The sequence below is a fragment of the Leuciscus leuciscus genome (assembly GCF_965113295.1).
Source record: "Leuciscus leuciscus genome assembly, chromosome: 14".
In the NCBI taxonomy this organism is placed as follows: domain Eukaryota; kingdom Metazoa; phylum Chordata; class Actinopteri; order Cypriniformes; family Leuciscidae; genus Leuciscus; species Leuciscus leuciscus.
Window position 1 is genome coordinate 18,901,802 of NC_138738.1, and position 21,834 is coordinate 18,923,635.

Here is a 21,834-nt window from a genome sequence, read left to right on the forward strand (position 1 = left end):
TTAGTTGTAACACTGTGCTACAACTAACCCTGCTGTGTAAAAAATATGTTAAGCCTACCTAACAGTTGCTGACATGTTTCAAAATGGTGCTATGTTTTAGCCAACAAGACAACGATTAAGGTAATATCAATTTAGATTTGGTGACGTACACACCAACTCAGAAACCGTAAAAAAAGTATGAGGAAAAAATTTACTTGCATGGTCTCAAAACACTCTTTGTCCAGTATCTTCACAAGACTGTCTTCTGGGAGCGAGAGGAAATAAGTGGAAACACAACCTGCTTGACCCTGACTAACTATGTAAAAGGTCCGTGTTACATTTAACCCTGCGCTCCCCTACACAGGACAAGACGAGTAAGTTAACAATGGGCAGGTGGACACAATTGGTTACTATGGTAACCAACTAAGGAAGATAGGAAATAAACAGGAACTAGCAGCACAAAACTAAGCCAAAACAGAACATAAACGTGACAGTAGTCTCCCCCTCCTGGAAGGTGCGTCCTGGCAACGTAACTGAATGTCCAACAGTGGAGGGAAGGAGGGGGCTTTGGAGGAGGACAAGGGGTTGGCAAAGGGTAATAGGAGGAGATGACGGCAGGAGAAACCATGGGGGAGAAGAAGGTGGGAGGAGCGAGGGCGGAGACAGGAGGATGATCCAAAGCCCAGCCAGGACGAATGCACACTGCCGAGCTGAAGGTATTGAGGACTGAGGTGTAGCCGGGGGCCTGGAATCGCATGGCGAGACTAGGGGGACATCAAACCAAGGCAGAGCCAGAGGGACGAGGGAGCCCGGCAGAGCCAGTAGGATGATGGTCCACGATGGAGACAAGGATGCATGGAGCCAAAGTGGAGCCGATGGGTCGGAGGGCGGAGATGGAGTCCGGGGCTCTGAGGCCAGAGGCAGAGCTGGGGGATCATCACACCAAGGCGCAGCTGGGGACCGGGAGGCCCAAGGCAGATCCAAACCATTGTATGGTGCCACTGAAGGAGGAGCTGAGGAGTTAACGTGAGGGTGGGACCATCTGAGATGCAGGAATCTCTGGGTGGGACCAGCGGAGACACAGGAGACTTGGAGCTGGGCGGGACCATCTGAGACACAGGAAACTCTTGGATCTGGTGGGGCCAGCGGAGACGCTGGAAACTCTTGGATCTTGTGGGGCCAGCGGAGACGCAGGAAACTCTTGGATCTGGTGGGGCCAGCGGAGACGCAAGAGACTTAGAGCTGGGCGGGACCAGCAGAGGAGACAGGACTTGGGAATAGGAGGGAACCTGGCTAAATGAATAACCCAGTAATTGTTTCATTTCTTTATAAGACATTTTAGGAGAAACAAGCTGATACATGAATATAACTGAGAACACATAACTGATATACGACAGAGCAACCTCTGAGCAAAGCAATTTTCCTCTGGGCTATTTTGTTATGATTCTTTGATGGTTTTATATATCATCAACATAAATTGCAAGCAACAATTTCGGAAGAATGACACTCATTTTCCAAATAGAGTGTCTGGTAGCTGAGGTCTAAAGGGAAAAACAGGAGCTTTTGTTCTAAATGGTCATTTTCTGCTCACATTTCTCTCCAAATGCTGATTTAACAACGACTCAGACAGCGATGAATCCACATCAGGTGGAAAGGCATAAATATGCAGATGTGTCTCTCTCATTTTGCATAGAGCAGAAGACTGACAGATGATAGGAGTCGGGGGTGATGCTCTCTGCTCTTCTGGCATATGTTATCATGAAAGCCCACTGCCAGACATCTTAAGGTCAATCTCAATGTTGAGGATCAGCTTGATTTGAGCTTATTCAAGAATATGCAAATTAGAAAAGAGCTAGTATCCCTTCCTCTCTCCAGTGTAACCGTAGAGAGTAACAGCTCATTAAGATGCCTTTTACTTCTCAAAGGTGACACTGATGAGGCAATATATTTTATTCATATGCAGATGACAAAAGGAACTGTTTGGTTTCAGTCAGATTCAATTGTCATCAATGAGCCTCCTTAAACAATGAATATGACAGCATGGCCACAGTCATTGGTCTGAAACAAGGTTCTGGAATCTCAGCTTCACTGAATGCCTGTGATCCCTCCTGCGTTTGAGGAATGGATTTGACAATGAAAATAGTTCAAGTTGATGTGTGACATTTCTCGATTGTAAAGAACTTTCTCCTGTCCCAGTTTAATGTGATGAAACAACTAAAAGTAAAAGGTTTACTTTCTGAGAAGGCTCTTCAAAATACATAGCATGACCTACACAAAAGTGTGGGGTCTGTTAGATTTTTTTATGTTATTGAAAACAGTCTTATATGCTCACCAAGACTGCATTTATGTGATCATCAATACAGAAAAAAAGTAATATTGTGAAATATTATTATAATTTGATATAACTTTTTCTATTGTAATGTAATTATATATTTTTTATGTATTTTTATGTATATTAATGTATTGTAATGTATTTTGTGATTATTATGTGTTGTTATGCGTAATTTATTAATGTGATGCAAAGTTGAATTTTCAGCAGTCATTACTCCAGTCTTCAGTGCCACGTGGTCCTTCAGAAATCATTCTAATATGCTGATTTGCTGCTCAAGGAACATTTCTTATTATATTCAATGTCGACTACAGTTACTTTTGTGGAAACTGTGACATTTTTTCCAGGATTTTTTGATGAATAGAAAAGAACAGCATTTATTTGAAATAGCAATCTTTTGTAGCATTATAAATTCCTTTACTGTCACTTTTGATCAACTTAATGCATACTTGCTGAATAAAAGTGCTTCTTAAAAAAGCCTACTGTCCCCAAACTTTTGACTTTATATAATATAATTTATATTTATATAATATATATATTGGACAATTAAATATCTGGTTTTACTTCACAATAATTTATTTGTATAGTGTAGGGCCTCCTTTTGAAGCCAATACAGCATCAATTCCTCTTGGGAATGACAGATACATGTCCTGCACAGTGGCCAGTGGGACTTTGAGCTATATTTATCTTCCAGAACAGTGGCCAGGTCACTATGTCACACAGGTCACAGGTCACCATCCCCCCGATCTGTGGAGAATCAACAACTGGCTGACACTCTCAATGCATTCTATTGCAGGTTTGAGAAGCCCAGACTCACACCTCACACCTGCTCTGATGTGCACTTCACACATCCACCATCACCTCCTGCAACCCCTCTCCTCCCCCCTTCTGCCATCCAACCTGAGCTTAAGGTCTGTGTGTAGGACGTGAGCCGAGTCTTCAAAAAACAGAAGACTAGGAAAGCTTCAGGCCCAGACGGCATCTCATCTGCTTGTCTAAAAGCCTGCGCTGACCAACTGGCCCCAGTCTTCACGCAGATCTTCAACAGATCATTGGAGCAGTGTGAAGTTCCCTGCTGCTTCAAACGCTCCACTATCATTCCGGTTCCCAAAAAACCTAAAATCACTGGACTTAATGACTACAGACCTGTCGCTCTCACGTCTGTGGTCATGAAGTCGTTTGAAAGACTGGTGTTGGCCTATCTGAAGGACATCACTGGACCCCTTTCAGTTTGCTTACAGAGCAAACAGGTCTGTGGATGATGCAGTCAACATGGGACTGCACTATATCCTGCAACATCTTGACAGACCTGGGACTTATGCACGGATCTTATTTGTGGACTTCAGTTCGGCCTTCAATACCATCATTCCTGATCTTCTCACAGCCAAACTGACTCAGCTCTCCATGCCATCCTCAATCTGTCAGTGGATCTCCAGCTTCCTGACGGACCGACAGCAGCGAGTGAGACTGGGGAAGCTCACATCCAGGACCCTCACCATCAGCACTGGCGCCCCCCAAGGGTGCGTTCTCTCCCCACTGCTCTTCTCCCTGTACACTAATGACTGCACTTCTAAAGACCCCTCTGTCAAGCTCCTGAAATTTGCAGACGACACCACCGTCATCGGTCTCATCCAAAATGGTGACGAGTCTGCTTACAGACTGGGGGTTGAACAGCTGGCTGTCTGGTGCAGCTATAACAACCTTGAGCTGAACACGCTCAAAACAGTGGAGATGATTGTGGACTTCAGGAGAAAATGCCCAGCACTCCCCCCTCTCACCATCATGAACAGCACTGTGGAAGCAGTGGAGTCATTCAGGTTCCTGGGCTCTACCATCTCTCAGGACCTGAAGTGGGCAAATCACATTGACTCCATTGTGAAAAAGGCCCAGCAGAGACTGTACTTCCTTCGCCAGCTGAAGAAGTTCAATCTGCCACAGGAGCTGCTGATCCAGTTCTACTCAGCCGTCATTGAGTCTGTTTTAAGCACTTCCATCACTGTCTGGTTTGGTTCAGCTACCAAATCGGACATCAGGAGACTACAACGGACAGTCCGGACTGCAGAGAGGATTATTGGTGCCCCCCTGCCAACCCTCCAGGACCTGTACTCTTCCAGAGTGAGGAAGAGAGCAGGTAAAATCATCACAGACTCCACTCACCCTGGACACCCCCTGTTCGAACTGTTACCATCAGGACGGCGACACAGATCACTGGCCACAAGAACATCCAGGCACAGGAACAGTTTCTTTCCACAGGCCATTTCCCTTCTGAACACCTAACATGCCCCCCAAGGCATATGCCTGTAAGTGCAATACTCCCACTGTCTAGTGCAATATTCTCTAACTCAGCTGATATTTATATTTATATTATTCATACTACTCAAAATACTGTAAATATGTTCATAATCTGTAAATGTTTATTCGGACTAAACCCAACTGTGTCCCTACTTTTTTACTTTTATACAATTTTAATTTTTTTAATATATTTTTATTCTTAGAATTTGTATTACCATGTTTCTTGTTGTAGTTGTATTTGTATTTGTTTATGTGCACTGGAAGCTTCAGTACCAAGACAAATTCCTTGTGGGTGCAAGCACACTTGGCAATAAAGCTCTTTCTGATTCTGATTCTGATTCTGATGTGATGCAGGTGGAGGAAAATATTTTCTGACTTACCTCAAAGTGGCTACAACATATTTAGATCTGGTGACAGTGCAGGCCATGGGAGATGTTCAACTTCACTTTCATGTTTATCAAACCATTCTGTCAAAAGTCTTGGTGTGTGCATTATCAAGCAGATACACGGCACTCCCTTCAGGGTACAATGATTGAACCATTAGGTGTACATGGTCTTCAAGAATGGTTCGGTAGTCCTTTGCAGCGCCCATCAAGCACAGTAGGGAATGCCATGATACTGAAGCCCAAAACATCACTGATCCACCTCTGTGCTTCACTCTGGGCATGCAACAGTCCGGGTGTTAATACTCTTTGGGGCTTCTCTACATCGTAACTCCCACGGATGTGGGAAAGACAGTGAAGGTGGATTCAGAGAACAATACTTGTTTCAAATTGTCCACAGCCTAAGATTTACACTGTTGGCACCAATGAAACCGACATTTGGCATTGGCACGAGAGACCAAAGGTTTGGCTATAGCAGCCCAACCATGAATATTGACTGTGAACTGTGAAGCTCAACAGTTTTGGTGGAAACAGGAGAGTCAAGGTGCACATTTAATTCAGCAGTGAGTTGGGCAGCTGTGTTATAGCTCTGATATGTCTCCCATTACGTTGTGTGGATTGCAATATTTATGTACAGCTGTGCTATTGCTCTGCTAATTCAACCTTCACACTCTGCTCATACTGATGGAATGTAAAATCAGTGAAGATTGGCCAAGCATATATAGGCATGAAACCTCCAACACTACTGTATATTGGCTTTTGTATTAATGTTGTTTTTATATGGTTTTGATCCGTGTAGAAGTAAAAGTTAAACTGTCATGTGGTCTAACCAAGCAAAAATGTGAGTGTGCACTCCTTAATCATTATTTTCAAAAAAGTTATTGTTCAAGGAAAAAAAAAAATTTCAACTATTATAAATGTATATAATTTTTTGTGGAGTTGCACCACATTACATGTTACAACTTGAACTATCCTTGCATTGCTCTATAAAGATCAAATTATCTGACAATTTAAAAGACTTCATCCTTATCATAAAAGACGTGTATTCGAGGCAATGAATAATTACCAGTTTATTACATTATTTTTTGTTACATTATTATCTTAATTTATTTTTGAACAAATTAATAGATTCTGACAAAAAAAAATGCATCAGGTCATTAACTCAGATATAATATCTCCTTACAATAGGTCTATACAGAAACATCTGTTTACAATGGGTAAACACAAATCAGTTTAGTAAGAATAAACACATGGTGTAAAACAGCGCTCTGGATTTGAGATTCCAGAATCTATCATCTCGTCAGAAAGCACAACACAGTCTTTTCACAAAGCACTCATGTAATCATATTACAGTTTGACACGGTAGCAGCGCAGCATGCTTAGTTTGGTGTATGACACTAACATCGTCTTATCGTTACACACATTGTGAGAGTGAAAATCAGGGGGCTGGTTAGAGCTTAATTCCAAATTCCAAATGTTTCTTTCAATATTAAGCTATTGGTACAGTGTAAGTGTGGATGAAAACCATAAGGGTCAATTATTTAATTGTTTACACAGCACATAACAAAACATTAACGATTGGATAAATAACAAATATAAATCCATATTTGTTTGCTGAAGAGGTTTTCTTTTGGCATAGAAATAAAAAATAAAAAAATAAAAAAAACTCTATGTCCTACTAAACTTTAAATGCAGAGCCCATAATTGGTGGTGCAGCAGAATGGAGAGGATAAAGAGAGAGAGAGAAAGGCAATATCAAGGCCAGAGAGACTTCAGAGAGCTTTCATCATAAATATGTCTCAGACGGTTGAAGTATTGTGACAGGTAGAACCTGTAGTGCACTAAAGCTGCGACTCAGCTCAAACACAAAGACATCTAAATAGACACAAGCCAACAGAGCATTTCAGCCTGAAAAAAACAACACTTTCACATCATTTCAACGTCCTTCAGGTTTTATGGGTTATAAACCATGCAGATAAGTGGAATGGAAACATTCCATTTTAATACAGATGTCTTAGACATTTGGACATAACAGTACTCTGACAGAATGCCATAGACTCATGGGTGATTTTTCAGTGAAGGGCACTTTTGACTACTTGAAATACTCTTGACGACTTGGAGAAAAGTCAATTGTCCTCTAAAATCCTTGGTGTGACAGTAATGACAGCATCTTTGTTATGAAACACTGAAAACTGTACACAGTAATACTAACTTAATTAATGCAACATGGATCCGAGTAATCGCATCACAAAGCAGAAATGGCATCCAAGATGTCTATTAGTCCACTGAATTGCCTTGAAACACACAGCGTTATTCAATGTGTTGGCGTAATTTTCACTGAAACAGGAAGACAGGGCTGGACATATGGAGTAGCTCCTCCCCTCTTTAAAAATGGCCACGTTTTGTTTATATCACGGCTCGGCTAGAGCCGTTAAGCTCGGGAAATTTGGCGCTTGGCATTTGGCAGCTTATGACAGCCGTAGATTTCCCATTTAGACTTAATATGAAACTGTCACTAAAGCAAAACAGTGAACATAATCATGCTGAGGATGTGTAGTTTGAAAAGTGTGTAATTTATGTTGGTGCATAGCTCCAAATGTTATCTCTTCTACTCTTCAGTGCTGTTTCTAATGCCAAGTCTGTCTAACCATTTCTCCACCCTGTCGCTTTAAAATATAGCATTCTGTGTAGAATTCAAATGGGTCTGATATATTTTGTGGTTTGCGCCGACTCGTGCATATGATCCGCTCTGTGCTAGGTCTCTGGACTGGAGTGGACTGTGTGCGCGCTGCGGCAGTTCGCGTGACACTAACGTGAAACCAGACTTTATTTACTCTGTCTGAATTGTTCCCCTATCCCCTATATAGTGCACTATGTGCCAAACACCACATAGAAAATAGTAATTGTGTGAACACGTGACCGGTTTCAGCCGCAGCTTCAGCATCTATTTGGGGGCGGGGCACTTTAGATTCTAGAGAGCATATGATTGGACAGAAAATCTGATGAAAAGGACTACCATTGGTCTGTGGCGATTACGTAATAGGTAGGTGTGTGCTGAGGCTCCACCTACTTTGACGTGGAAATTTTCTCTGGCTCATTTAATTTGTTCAGGCCGTCAAGGTCAGACGCAAGTAAAAGCAAGAACACACTCGAGAGCAAGGAAGTTCAAATGCTAGCTAAAGCTAAAAATAATAAAGCTATTACAAACTAACCAATACAACTACAATGATTTTTATTTTATTTTTTCATTTCTTTAAAGTCGTGATGAAAAATAATAAAATATATCTTTTTATGTATTGTGACGTATATCAAAGTGTAACATTATTGAAAAAGTTCAATGTAGGGTGGGTACTTGGTTCTATCCATAGGTTGTTGATTGGATTTTAAAATGTTGGTGTTGCTATTAAAATGAATGTAAAGTACAGTCAATTGTGGACTAAATGATTGTAGAGAGAAGTCTGTTGTATGCACAGGAAGATGGAGTTATGACATTTTCATAAAACATTACAAGGTAAGAAAACATAACATTCATGAATAAATCGAATTTTTATTGCATGATGACTTTAAAATTATCATAGGGGATAAAATAGTTCCTGTAATTAAACAATCACCTATTTACATATATTCAAGCAAATGAATCTCACAGATGGATTCCTTTCCGCTATACCAGCTTTCTAACAGGTTTAATTGAAAAATATGAACCTCATCATAACACTTCGATGTTTCAAACAGCATGCTTTCCACCAAATCATTATTCAACAACAACAGTCTATATCAACCTGTAGAGTTCTTCCGCTGAATCTGCATCTGGCTCACCATTCTCCAAGAGTTTCACTACACAGTATAGGTTAAATCAGTTCCTATACAGTCATATGAAACTGACCGTAGATGTTTATTCATCTCTGCTGCTGCTGATTCAGAGGAGCTTGGTGATGAATATAAGGGAGATGAATAATAAAATTTCGCAAAAGCGTTTATGTGAATCAATAACCACACAACATTACAATAATGTTGAACATTTATAATCAATTTGAAAGAATTGTCCTCACAACTGAAAGACTGAACTCGGCCCATTGTGTTTTATGAAGATTGTGAGAAATGACTCTTTGATGTTGCACAATAAGGGGAGGGACCCTTTGAGCTCTCTGAGTGACGGAATGACAAGGACGTCAAGCGGCCCGCCAGCTGCCTACCTGATATGTGTTGTCAAAGCTGTCGTACATGAAGCGTGTGATCAGGGAAGTCTTCCCCACTGTAAGAGAACAAAGAGAAGAGAAACATTAAAATAGAAGCCATTTGAAAGCAGACGGCAACTGAGGAAGCCAGTGAAGCCTGCCTGGGCTTACTGGATTGATTTGCAAGCCGTGGGCTGCCAACTGTGCTAATTGAAACCTCTGCCAAGAGATCTAATCATTCAATAGGAGACTTATCCAGAAGGTCGTCAGTGAATTTATGGAACCATTGAAAATCATTGCATTAGGACTAGGGCAGAGTTACCATCCTAAACCATCTCAGTCTTAGATTTGAAAGATTAAAAAGGATTTCTTTTGTGTAAGAATAGACTCGATTTGTCATCGACTGTCATGTGAGACATTGAAATTGCTACATTTTCCAGGGCACCACATAACAGTGTTTTATTTTCACATCTACATAAAATGAATGTAATATCCTCATTCTTTTTTTGAAGCCCCAAGCAATACATTTTTTATTAAAAAGGTAGATTATTTAGATTTTTACTTCTATTGGGGTAGGTTTATTAATTCTAGGGTAGAAAACGGTTTAAAATATCCAAGTAACAGCATCACAGAACCTAAACTCAGACTGCAATAAAAACATCAGCACAACTTCATCTGCCCTGCTGACCTGAGATTCCCCTGAGAAGCAAGAGAAAAACACAAGAAAATATACCTGAGTAGATAAAAGGATGAATTTACCCACATCCAAACACAGAAAATAACTCTGAGTCTGAACTACAGATCAAATAAAGGAGAGAGCAGGATTTCTCATGGCTGAGAAGTCTTTGCAGCAAGTAGACTGGAGGCTGCAGGTCACAAGTCATTTAAATGCTAATTCTCCCTAAGACACTGATCTGTCCCATTTAAAAGAGAGGAGGATCTAAATTAATGGGGCTCATAAGGCTTTATCTAATGCTTTTGAGTAAATACTGAATTATGGTTTGGGCAATGCCCCTTTCCCTCCTCATTTAACAAACCATAATTATTGAGAGCACACTAAACCGTTGGATGGAAGATAGCCAGCCATCCCTGCTATAGCCGACGCTGAGAGGCAGCCGCTAAAGCACAACGTCACATACATAAACCATCAGCTCCAAATGCAGTGAGACCAGTGGGAATAAAACATCCACTTAGATTTGCTTTGCTAAAACAGCAAATGTGAGTTGAAATATTGGACATTTATTTTTTCTCTAGGATTCTCAATCCTATAGAAATCCTCAATCTCCAATCTCTTGTCTTTAATGTCTTGTCTTGTCTTGTCTTTAGTGTCCATTCTTTAGTGTCACATGATCCTCAGATATCATTCTAATATGCTGATTTGATGCTCAAAGAACATTTCTTATTGGTTTTGTGCCGTTTTCATATTTTTGTGAAACTGAGCTCAATTATTTAGGATTTTTTTGATGAATAGAAAGTTCAAAATAACTGTATTTATTTGAAATAGATTTTTTAATAGCAAGTCTTTACTGTCACTTTTGATAAATGTAATGAATTCTTGCTGAAAAAGTGTATTCATTTATTAACATTTAAAAAAAAAATCTTGCTGACCCCAAACTTTTGAACAGTAGTGTACAGACATCAGTTTATAGCAAATAATCTTTTCCATTCTGCAATCTTTCTCCTTTAGAATCCACCAAAACGAACAGCTCAAGCTCTGTTACTAATAGATAGAGTGGTGGGCATCTAATTTTAGTCCTGATAAATATTTAATATCATGTCATTTAGTTGAGCAGAGGGCATCCAACATGTTTCAGTTAATAACTTATGCCAGACACCAAAGCAATAGCTGGACACAGGGCTTAGTGCTTAGCCTTTACTGTGATAGATTGGATTTGGTGCTTTGACTCCACTAAGAGCGCCCATTAGATGCACAATCAGATAATGGATACAGGATAAGGAAACGGGAAGGAAGAGACTTAAATAACCAAAGTATGTTGAAAAATGTAAGGATAGGATGGCAGATTAATGGGAGAAGCTACAGATAGAATAGATTAGACATTTAATTTTGTTTTAAATGAAACACCACATATATACCACTAAAGGTACATTACACAGACTGATCAATCACAGAGTGCCTCATACAGTACATACATTTACACAGAAATTACACTACCGTTTAAAAGTTCAGGAACAGTACGATTTTTAAAAAAGAAATTAATACTTTCTTTTAGGATTAAATTGGTCAAAAGTGACAATAAAAAGCTTTACACTGTTGAAAAAGATTTATATTTCAAACCAATGCTGTTCTTTTAAACTTTCTATTCATCAAAGAATCCTTAAAAAAAATAAAAAAATAAATGTATTACAGTTTCCACAAAAAATAAGAAGCAGCATGACTGTTTTCAACATTGATCATCACAATAAATGTTTCTTGAACACTAAATCAGCATATTAGAATAATTTCTAAAGGGTCATGTGACACTGAAGACTGGATTAATGATGCTGAAAATAAAGCTTTGATCACAGGAATAAATGACATTCTAAAATATATTAAAATAGAAAACAGTTTTTTTATTGTAATAATGTCAAAATATTTTCTGTTTTTACTGTATTTTTTATAAAATACAGTAACTGAAACAAATGCAAAATAATAAATGGTAGATGCACACTTGAAGAAATAATGAGAAATGAATTATACAAAATTTATGTTTTAAATATTAAATATAGATGTATGAAATCAATGAAAATGTTAAATGATAAAACATTACAAATAACACATTATAAATAATTGTGTAATAAAATATACTCCGTTATGGCAACTGCAAAGTCTAAGGCTGCTCTGATGCTGCATTTTATTTACACAAAAATAAAGCAGAATCAGACCACCCCAGTATGTTCTCACACATTTTGAAACCATGATTATTAATTGAGAAATGAATAAGTAAATTAATTGAATTTATATTATATGTTGCATACACATGCAATGTCTAAAATAAACACTTGACGAGCAAAATGTAAGTAAAAAAATGGCTTTGGCAACTGCAATAAAATACAACATTATAAGTCAAACTGTGAGAAAGATATTCTGACTCTCGCTGATATAAGTGATGTGTGATAAAAAATAAAATAAAAAAAATCTACTAAATCTACTAAAGAAAATTTTGTGCAACATTAGTCTTCCAACAACTTTTACCCATATCTGGAATGCATTTTTTTCTCTCCAGAACTCCTTGTGATGGTACGTACAAAATATTAATTGCATAGCCACACCACAATGTCTCTAGACATTTTTGTGATAGGTGGAGTTTAAGAGAAACAGACTAACTCACCTCAAGTGACACAATGACCTGTTATATTTGTATGATATTTTTCATTATAAATAAGTCTAAAGCTGATGATACACAGGGCAACTTTTTGAGCCATGTTGCTGGGCAATGTTGCCGTCAACGGGAAAACAGACGAGACACAGGGCCCACGACCGATCTAAAGTATCCAGATAGAAATGTATTGCCCATTTTCAATGGGAAAGTGCCCAAGAAACAATCGCTCGGCAAGATTGCCCAGCAATAATGCTCAAAAAGTAGCCCTGTGTATCATCGCCTTAAGAAATGAAATCAAACACAAGTGTGAAAGCTTTCACGAAACGAAACGATCGTTGGATAGTTCACCCAAAAATTTAAAAAGAAAGAAAAAAACAAAAAACAAATAAGGGACAACCATCAGCTCCAACTGCAGTGAGACCAGTGGGAATAAAACATCCACTTAAGATTTGCTTTGCTAAAACAGCAAATGTGAGTTGAAATATTGGACATTTATTTGTTCTCTAGGATTCTCAATCCTATAGAAATCCTCAATCCTCAATCTCAATACAACTATTTTTTTTTTGTCTTTAATGTCTTGTCTTGTCTTGTCTTGTCTTTAGTGTCCATTCTTTAGTGTCACATGATCCTCAGATATCATGCTAATATGCTGATTTGATGCTCAAAGAACATTTCTTATTGTTTTTGTGCCGTTTCATATTTCTGTGAAACTGAGCTAAATTATTTAGGATTTTTTTGATGAATAGAAAGTTCAAAAGAATGTATTTATTTGAAATAGATTTTTTAATAGCAAGTCTTTACTGTCACTTTTGATAAATGTAATGAATTCTTGCTGAAAAAGTGTATTCATTTATTAACATTTAAAAAAAAAATCTTGCTGACCCCAAACTTTTGAACAATAGTGTACAGACATCAGTTTATAGCAAATAATCTTTTCCATTCTGCAATCTTTCTCCTTTAGAATCCACCAAAACGAACAGCTCAAGCTCTGTTACTAATAGATAGAGTGGTGGGCATCTAATTTTAGTCCTGATAAATATCTAAATCTACTAAAGAAAATGTTGTGCAACATTAGTGTTCTAACAACTTTTACCCATATCTGGAATGCATTTTTTTCTCTCCAGAATTCCTTGTGATGACACGTGCAAAATATTAATTGCATAGACACACCACAATGTCTCTAGACATTTTTGTGATAGGTGGAGTTTAAGAGAAACAGACTAACTCACCTCAAGTGACACAATGACCTGTTATATTTGTATGATATTTTTCATTATAAATAAGTCTAAAGCTGATGATACACAGGGCAACTTTTTGAGCAATGTTGCTGGGCAATGTTGCCGTCAACGGGAAAACAGACGAGACACAGGGCCCACGACCGATCTAAAGTAAGATAGAAATTGTGAACTATAAAAAAAAGACAGACACATTTTTTTAAATATCTGGGTTATTTTTTGTTCAGCATAAGAATGAAAGCCATGCATGTTTGAAGCGACATGGAGATCTCCAAAAACTAAAAAACTAGGCAATGTAATGGCAGGTATTGACAACTAAGCACTGTATAATAAATATAGTGACAATGTGCCATAAAAGATCTATGTGTGCTTAATGAATATTATTTCTTGGGCAATAACAGTGGAAATAACACTCCAATAGCTTTCCTTTTAGCCTAGACTATAAGGAATGCTTACACTGAAATTGACTTGAAAAATAAGCCCACCCTGAGAAATAATTTTAAATCCAAATCTTATTAAAGAAATATACTGATAAAACATGGACGCAACCGACAGCAGAGTCTTCTGGTACAGAGATTCGGGTCTTTGATATCTCTTTAAAACATACTCGAGGCGCTGCCTGATAAATGTTAGCAGACACACCATGAACTCCAAGAACTGAATTTAAAACAGTTTTATTTCATCACTATTATATATTCATGACAAATCCACTCATGTATGCTGATAAAATCCTCAGTACTTAAAGTTGTCAAACCAAGTTTCAGGACAGAAACACTCCGAAGAACTATGTGAAATGCCACAGACAATCTATCAGCAATTTCAATAATGAAAGCATCTCATTTCAGCTAATGAACTTCATTTTAGGCTAGTTTTTGTATCTTATCATGCAGGAATCATTTAACTGTAATTAGTGCCTCTGATAATTAGCATACACTATTCAGCAGCATTAAAATACAGGGCTCATGTAGGGCTCTGTGAAATCTTTTATTTTTATTTATTTGAAAAACAACAGGTTTACTGAATAATTGAATGAAAAAAAATCTGTTATTCCACACAAATAATGTTTTACTAAATTATTATTATTATTATTGTATATTAATAATATTATTATTTTATTAGTTTTAGAAGTATACATTTTACTATACAATGGTAATTTAACCAAACCAAACTTTTATTTTATGTTGTAGTGAGCTGTCAGAGAACATGCAGACTTCATATTTATTTTAGCAGTTAAATCACAGACACTTGTCCATATTACAATTTGTTTTTGAGTAATTCTACCACCAATTTGATATATTAGCCCAAATTCTGTGGCATTCTTCATTATACAGTGAATTCCATTTTTTATGACTGATTTCCATGATTCTGTCCATCAGTTTCCTGTCCATAATCATAGGGCCCTAATCATTGCTCAAGCCATCACATTTCCGGTATGTAATGAATTCAAACTACATACAGAGACAAGGGACGCAAGAAGTGCAGTAGAAAGCAAACAAACAGTAATGTTGCTGATCTATCTGCACACCTGCACAGCTCCCCTTAATGCATCTCTGTCCATCTGCTATTCACTGTTTTTCATTAGATTCCCAGGGAATCTCGTGTTTTACAGCAAAGTATCTGATTCATCACACTCAGCACAGACTGAGGGGCATAAAAACACATGGAGAACAATTAGAGGGCCATTAGCTAGATTCTGTAGTAAAAGGCACAGGGTATGAGGCCTGATAAAGTGGGAACTGAACATCTTTTCCAACTTGAGAACTATACAGTCACAAAGAATTGTTATTTAAACAGAATCTGAGCCAGCATCATGGACCATAAGAGTTTCCCTTGCAAGTGGTTTTGCCTCCTCCTCCATGCATCCTTGTCATATGTCTTGCACACATCCAGTCCATTTTTCTTCATTAGTAATGTCTGAGAGGTAAAATTGGTGAAAAGCAGCTCTTGACATGCAATCATATCGGCAGTGTTGAATTTTTAGCTCCTTCCATTCTTTCTAATCATGTAGACAACAGATTAAGTAAAAATATAATGAATTTGTAATATAGTGCGTTTATTATAATGCTCCTCTCTAGAGTTCAGTTTTCTAGAGTTTATGGACATTAAATGTGATGTTACGTGACATTGTTCTCAAGCTGTTTTTCAAGCTTTCCGCGTTTAAAACACTGATTGACATGAGCCATGATTAATTTTTGGTAAGTTGTACTGTATCTTTCAACATTCATTCTAAAGTTGATTCAGGTTTACTTTGTGCTGTAACTAAAAGTAAAGAGGTAGAGGTGATCGGTTCACATGCCGCTTGAACTACAGCGATCTGTCATGCCACATTAAAGAGCCACAAAACCACATTTATTGTTTAAATCTTGTGATCAAATTGACAGAATTTGGATGCTGTTTATCAAAAGTAACAAACGTTAAAAGTAACAAAGCACAAAGCTTGTGATCATTGGATGGCAGTTGCGTTACAAATAATGTGAAGTTCATGCGTTTTAGAATCCATTTCAATATTGATGAAAACAAGAATTGAAAACAAAGCTGACATGTTTACATGTTTTAGTTTATCCACATTGTGTGTAATAGACTTTCTGCACTTTTACTTGGGTGTTCATTTATTGACAAGGAAAGATGATCTTCGGTGTCTCTGTCGTTTACTCTCTCATGCTGACACACGATTGGAGCCTGCTTTCCAGGCTGCTGCTTTCTTATTAGCAGGTGTGCTGTCAGCATTGGTGTTCAAAAAGTCTGTTTGAAAAAGTCTGATATTTTTCATTTGACATGTTTTTCTGATGCGGAAAGCGGATCCTCGCTTTCCCTGTGCGTATTTTGGCGCTTAAATGTTTAGTTTTTTCCACTGAAACTTTAAAGTGAACAAACTGAAGTGAACATTTAGCCCTCATGTTTGCCCTGTGTCTTTGTTGAGTATTGAATGTTTTTTCTTATGTCCTGTAACTTTGGGTTTTGGGTTTGACATGTTTTGCCATGGACTGGATGATTGTATTTATTACTGCATGCCTGGCAATACCCCTCACTACACTCTGGCTCAATACATTGACTGCACTTTTATTGAGTGGCTAGTCATTTACTGTGCGCTTTGCGGATGAGGAGCCCCGCAAGCTCACAGTATCCTCTAAGCCTGAGACAGTTCACGTCATGCCCACTCTAATGTTGCCAACTCCAGTGCTCACACTGCTCGCCAGCGCATTCACGCCAGAGCTTCAACCTGTCATGGCCGCTGCCGAGCCTGAGTCGCTTCACGTCGTGCCTGCCAAGCCAGAGACTGTTCACACCAGGTCAGCCGTGCCTGTGTCTTTGGACAAGGTGGCTGCTGCACCTGAGACCGTTCCAGATGATACAGCACTCATGATAGTCACCACAGCTATTTTGTGTGTGTGGGCAGCACACACATCGGCTCCAGCCAGCGAGCTCTCACCCAAGTTGGCTGTCACGCCTGAGAGTTCGTCTCTGGCCAAGATGGCCGCAGGCTCGGCAGGACAGGACTCTATGCCTTTGTCTTAGGACAAGATGGCAGCCTTTACACCTGTGTCTACGCCTGTGTCTTCGGACAAGATGGCCAACGAGATGGCCGCCACGCCAGAGTCTCGTCCCGAGATGGCCGCCGCCGTTCCCGAGTCTCGTCCCGAGATGGCCACCGCCGTTCCCGACTCTCGTCCCGAGATGGCCGCTGCCACGCCAGAGTCTCGTCCCAAGAAAATTTTGGGGAGGGGCAGTAGGTACCTGATTAAGGCTTATTGCCGTGCCTCCCTGGCCCTCTGAACTGTCGGCGCCTCCCTAGCCCCCTGCACAGCCTGCCCCGCCCTGGTCGCCTACTCCGCCCTGCTTCCCTGAACTGTTGACGCCGCCCTGGACCATTGCTATGCCGGTACCGCCCTGGCTTGCTCCACGGCCCAGGTCCGCCCACACCCAATGGCCCAGGCCCGCCATGTCCTGGTCCCATTCCCCTGCACGAGCCTGGCCCTACATCCCTCCCCCAAGACCGCCTCCACTCCACCACCCTCCTGAACTATTGTGTTTTTGGTTTTGATGGGTGTCGGGAGCCGCCCATAGAGGGGGGGCTATGTCACATTGTGGGTTTTGTTTCTTGTTCCTTGTTCTTGTCTGTCATGTGATCCCCTGTTCTAATCATGTGATCCTGCCATGTGTTTCCTTGTCTGTGTCATGTTGTCATTGGGTCATTGTTTAATTGTTCACAGGTGTCCCTTGTCTTGTCATTAGTCTTGTGTATTTAGCCCTCATGTTTGCCCTGTGTCTTTGTTGAGCATTGAATGTTTCCTGTAATGTCATGTAAGTTTATGTCCTTGTTTTGAGTTCCATGCCTCGTCATGCCTTTGTTTTATGCTTGTTATGTATGTTTTATCACGTTTTGGAAAAAATTGCATTTTGCATATATCATGATTAGACGAATAATGTTATTTCTTGAAAATCGCAACAGATGTTTTTGTTAAAATAAGGCTGTAACCATACCAACATGTTAAATACCATTGAAGTTTCACAATTCTTAATACCAATTTCAATATCACACTTAAACTATCTCCCTTTTAAACTTTTAGGTAAATGTAATATAATCACATTAAACAAAATGTGAAATCCTGCTGATTCAGATGACATCAGTTTTGTCATTTAACATGCATTCGTATGTAAATATTTGCACAGAGACAACTTCTACTAAACAGATTCCTTACTTTGTGTTGTGTGAGTGTACATATACATTAAATTCAGTTTGTTTTCTGCTAGCACATGTGTTTTTACATGAAGGCCTCCGGATTGATGTACTCTAAAAACCATCTAACCTTAGCACCCCATGATCCATATTCAGCCCAGCTTCCACCCACCTTTTGCGCAAAACTGTTTCATCTTGACATTTGAACAAATCAATATTTTTTTTCTTCAGGGCCTGAGACCTATCGATTGCCATTAAACTCTAATTAATGTGGAGAGGTACGCTGGTCTCCCTCAGACACTGAGAACAAAGAGCGGCCCTTTGAACACTTCTCCCTGGATACCAGCCCCTACATGAGACTGAGTAGAAGCCCCAGTCACTGGCTGATCTAGCCCTGCTATGTACAAAACCTTAGTTGTAAAGAACCATCGATAAATCAACATCAAAGCCGCTCGCATCGAATGCTTCCTAACATGGTCATGAAATTTGCATATGCAAATGTATCTCCCTTGGAACTCTATTAATTAGGCTTGGGTGTTGCCACGATGAGGCCAGGCTTTGTTTATTGTGATTTGTTGGTATTCACAATGGCACACTCTTCTAATCCCCCGCTGTTAAACGTCAACCATAAAGACCAGTGGATAGACTTCTAATTTGCTTATGTTACAAGCCAGCTTTAGCAACAATACGAGGTGCAGTAATTACCTTGATCTAAAACCTCTCTAGAGGTACCATTTTTTTGTAATGCAAAAGCTCATCTATTTGCGGGAGAGCTTCTTATCTCAACCATAATTATAATGTGTGTACGCTTTCAAATTCAGGTTAGCAGAATGTCCTTTGTATGCTATAACAACAAAAAAGTAATTTAATGGCCACTATGAGAAGCTTCTGCTGAATGCACTGAGCCAAACACTCCCTGGGAGGTCACTAGCCATCAATTATACAGTGATGTCATAGACAGCTTCATATGCATAAGTGCTGTGCTCGAAGTCACACAATTGAGCAATTAACAGGTTTCTCCTTTAATCAGTGGTGCCCCCTATCTGTCCGTTCAAAGGCACTGTGGTGAGGGTTGCCATCATGAGGCCCAATTAAAACCAGTACAGGAACATCTGCTGCCCCTAAAAAGCTGTTACTCGGCATCTTAACCTGCAGAGCCCACACACCTCTAGACTGCCAGATTAAAGGCTTGCTCACTGCTGCTCGAATGAGGAGATGGAAAGGAACAGAAACCACATGCTAAAGGTCAAACTTACACCTTCTGGATAAGCAGCCACACAGGGAGAACACAGATATACACTGTGTGGGGAGGGAAAAAAACACTTTATGAGCTGTACTGTAATGATGTTTTTGGGTCAATGAAAAATAAGTGTATAAAATAAAGAAAATGAAAATCTGTGCCAAGTTTTTTTTAAATATATATATGCATTCCTACTGGTTATATGGTTTCGAAAAATAGTCACACCTAAAACAAACAAAAAAAATTCATAAAAAAGTTTAAATTGAATGACTCCAATAAATATCAAGTAAAAGTATTAACATAATTCTTTAAATGTTGAATATTTGTGAGTGCACTATACAAATTTTAAAGGCACACTATGCAGTTTCCGTTTTTCTCAAACAGCGACCCCTAGAGTCGCTGTGGAGTACTTGTATTTAACGTTACTGTTGTAAATACCACTCACGCAGAGCTGTCTCTGCACTCTTCCGACCGCGCTTTCTTCGTTTTCTTCATCGTTCTGCCATGATTCACATCTGAAATGCGTGCTTCATAGGTTGTTGATTTATGTGACGTCGTGCCGTAAAGCAAGTCGTGATTCTCGCGAGATTTGGCGGGGCACCACCACTCAAACCTGCATTGCTGGTTTTGCCAGCTGCGTTCTCCCTCTCCCCTGCTTTGCTATCGGGATGATTCGCCCCACGAGTTCGTTTACCATCGAAATGATTTCGAAGCTGTTATATTAAGGTACAAATCTTGCATAGTGTGCCTTTAATTATTATTATTACAAAAGGTAAAGTTAAAACTTTTTTATGATTATAATTATCATGTTTTATTAATATCATGAATTACTCATGTATAAATTTCATTATGTTTGGGGGAGTCACACCACATGACATTTTACTACCTCAGCCAACCTTGCCCTGTCATAATAAATCTGAAATTTAAAGAGACTTGACAGTCATGGGGATCTGTAGCTTTCCTGTTATGTTTTTTTCTTTTTTTTTTCTTTATTCCTATATGTTGGTTGCATGACTTTTTCTAAAAATAAGACCTAAGAATGAACAATGAACAATGCAATTTAAAGCATTTTTGAATACATTATTAGACAAAAAGAGTGTCATGTCATTGGCCCTTTTACGTCTATGATTCAAATTGCAATAAGCTAGAAAACTAAGGAATGTGCCTAATTAAAGCATGTGTCACGAACTGCTCCGAGACACGAAGGTTGAGGATCCAAATGCAGCTTTATTAAGGGGTAATCCAAAGACGAAATCCAATAAACAGGCAAAGGGTCAAAACACAGGTAGACAGTCCAAACAAACAAACAAACAAAAACAAAACAGGCAGGGGTCAGAGGCGAGAGAGTAATCCAGGGAACAGGCAAGAAATCCAAAAACCAAGAGACATGAAAACCAGGGAAAATGCTCAGAAGTGCAGTGCAACAACATACAAAACTTCGCAATGATAATGAGGTGAACCAGGCTTATATAGGGTGAACTAAACAATATAATGAGACACAGGTGAATGCGATAATCAGGGATGATGAGTCCGGGCAGTGAATTATGGGAAGTGTAGTTGTGAGTGAATCATGATAGTCTGGTGTGGAGTGCCCTCTGGTGGCTTTCAAGGGCACTCCAGCTGGTGACCGTTACATAGCCCCCCCTCAAAGGAGCGGCTTCCAGACGCTCTAAACTTGTCCAGGAGGGAGGTGGAGCGGAGGCGGACCCGGGGGCGGGATGGTGGGCCAGGCCCGTGGAGCGGATAACGACCTGGAGACTGCGGCAAGACGGGAGGCCAGGGCGGATCAGGCTGTGCAGGCGACCAGGGCGGATCAGGCTGTGCAGGCGACCAGGGCGGATCAGGCTGTGCAGGCGACCAGGGCGGATCAGGAGGAGACGACCCTTCAGGCGGCCAGGGAGGAGACGAACCTTCAGGAGGCCAGGGAGGAGACGAACCTTCAGGCGGCCAGGGAGGAGACGAACCTTCAGGCGGCCAGGGCGGAGCAGACGGTTCAGGAAGCCAGGGAGGAGATGACCTTTCAGGCGGCCAGGGAGGAGACGACCCTTCAGGCGGCCATGGCTCAGGGACAGACAACGGCTCAGGGACAGACAACGGCTCAGGGACAGACAACGGCTCAGGGACAGACAACGGCTCAGGGACAGGGACAGACACCGGCTCAGGCTCAGGAACAGACACAGGCTCAGAGGATGCGGTGGCCATC

General features: G+C 39.9%; 1 protein-coding gene across 2 annotated transcripts in view; it reads right to left on the reverse strand.

Moving 5' to 3' along the window:
- Window positions 1-21,834, reverse strand: part of rab6ba (RAB6B, member RAS oncogene family a) — a 92,997-nt gene that overhangs the window by 40,704 nt on the left and 30,459 nt on the right. For both annotated transcript variants that reach the window (XM_082190227.1, XM_082190228.1), the window contains exon 2: window positions 9,177-9,235. In XM_082190227.1, the coding sequence (XP_082046353.1) occupies window positions 9,177-9,235 (59 nt within the window). The remainder of the gene's footprint in view (window positions 1-9,176; window positions 9,236-21,834) is intronic.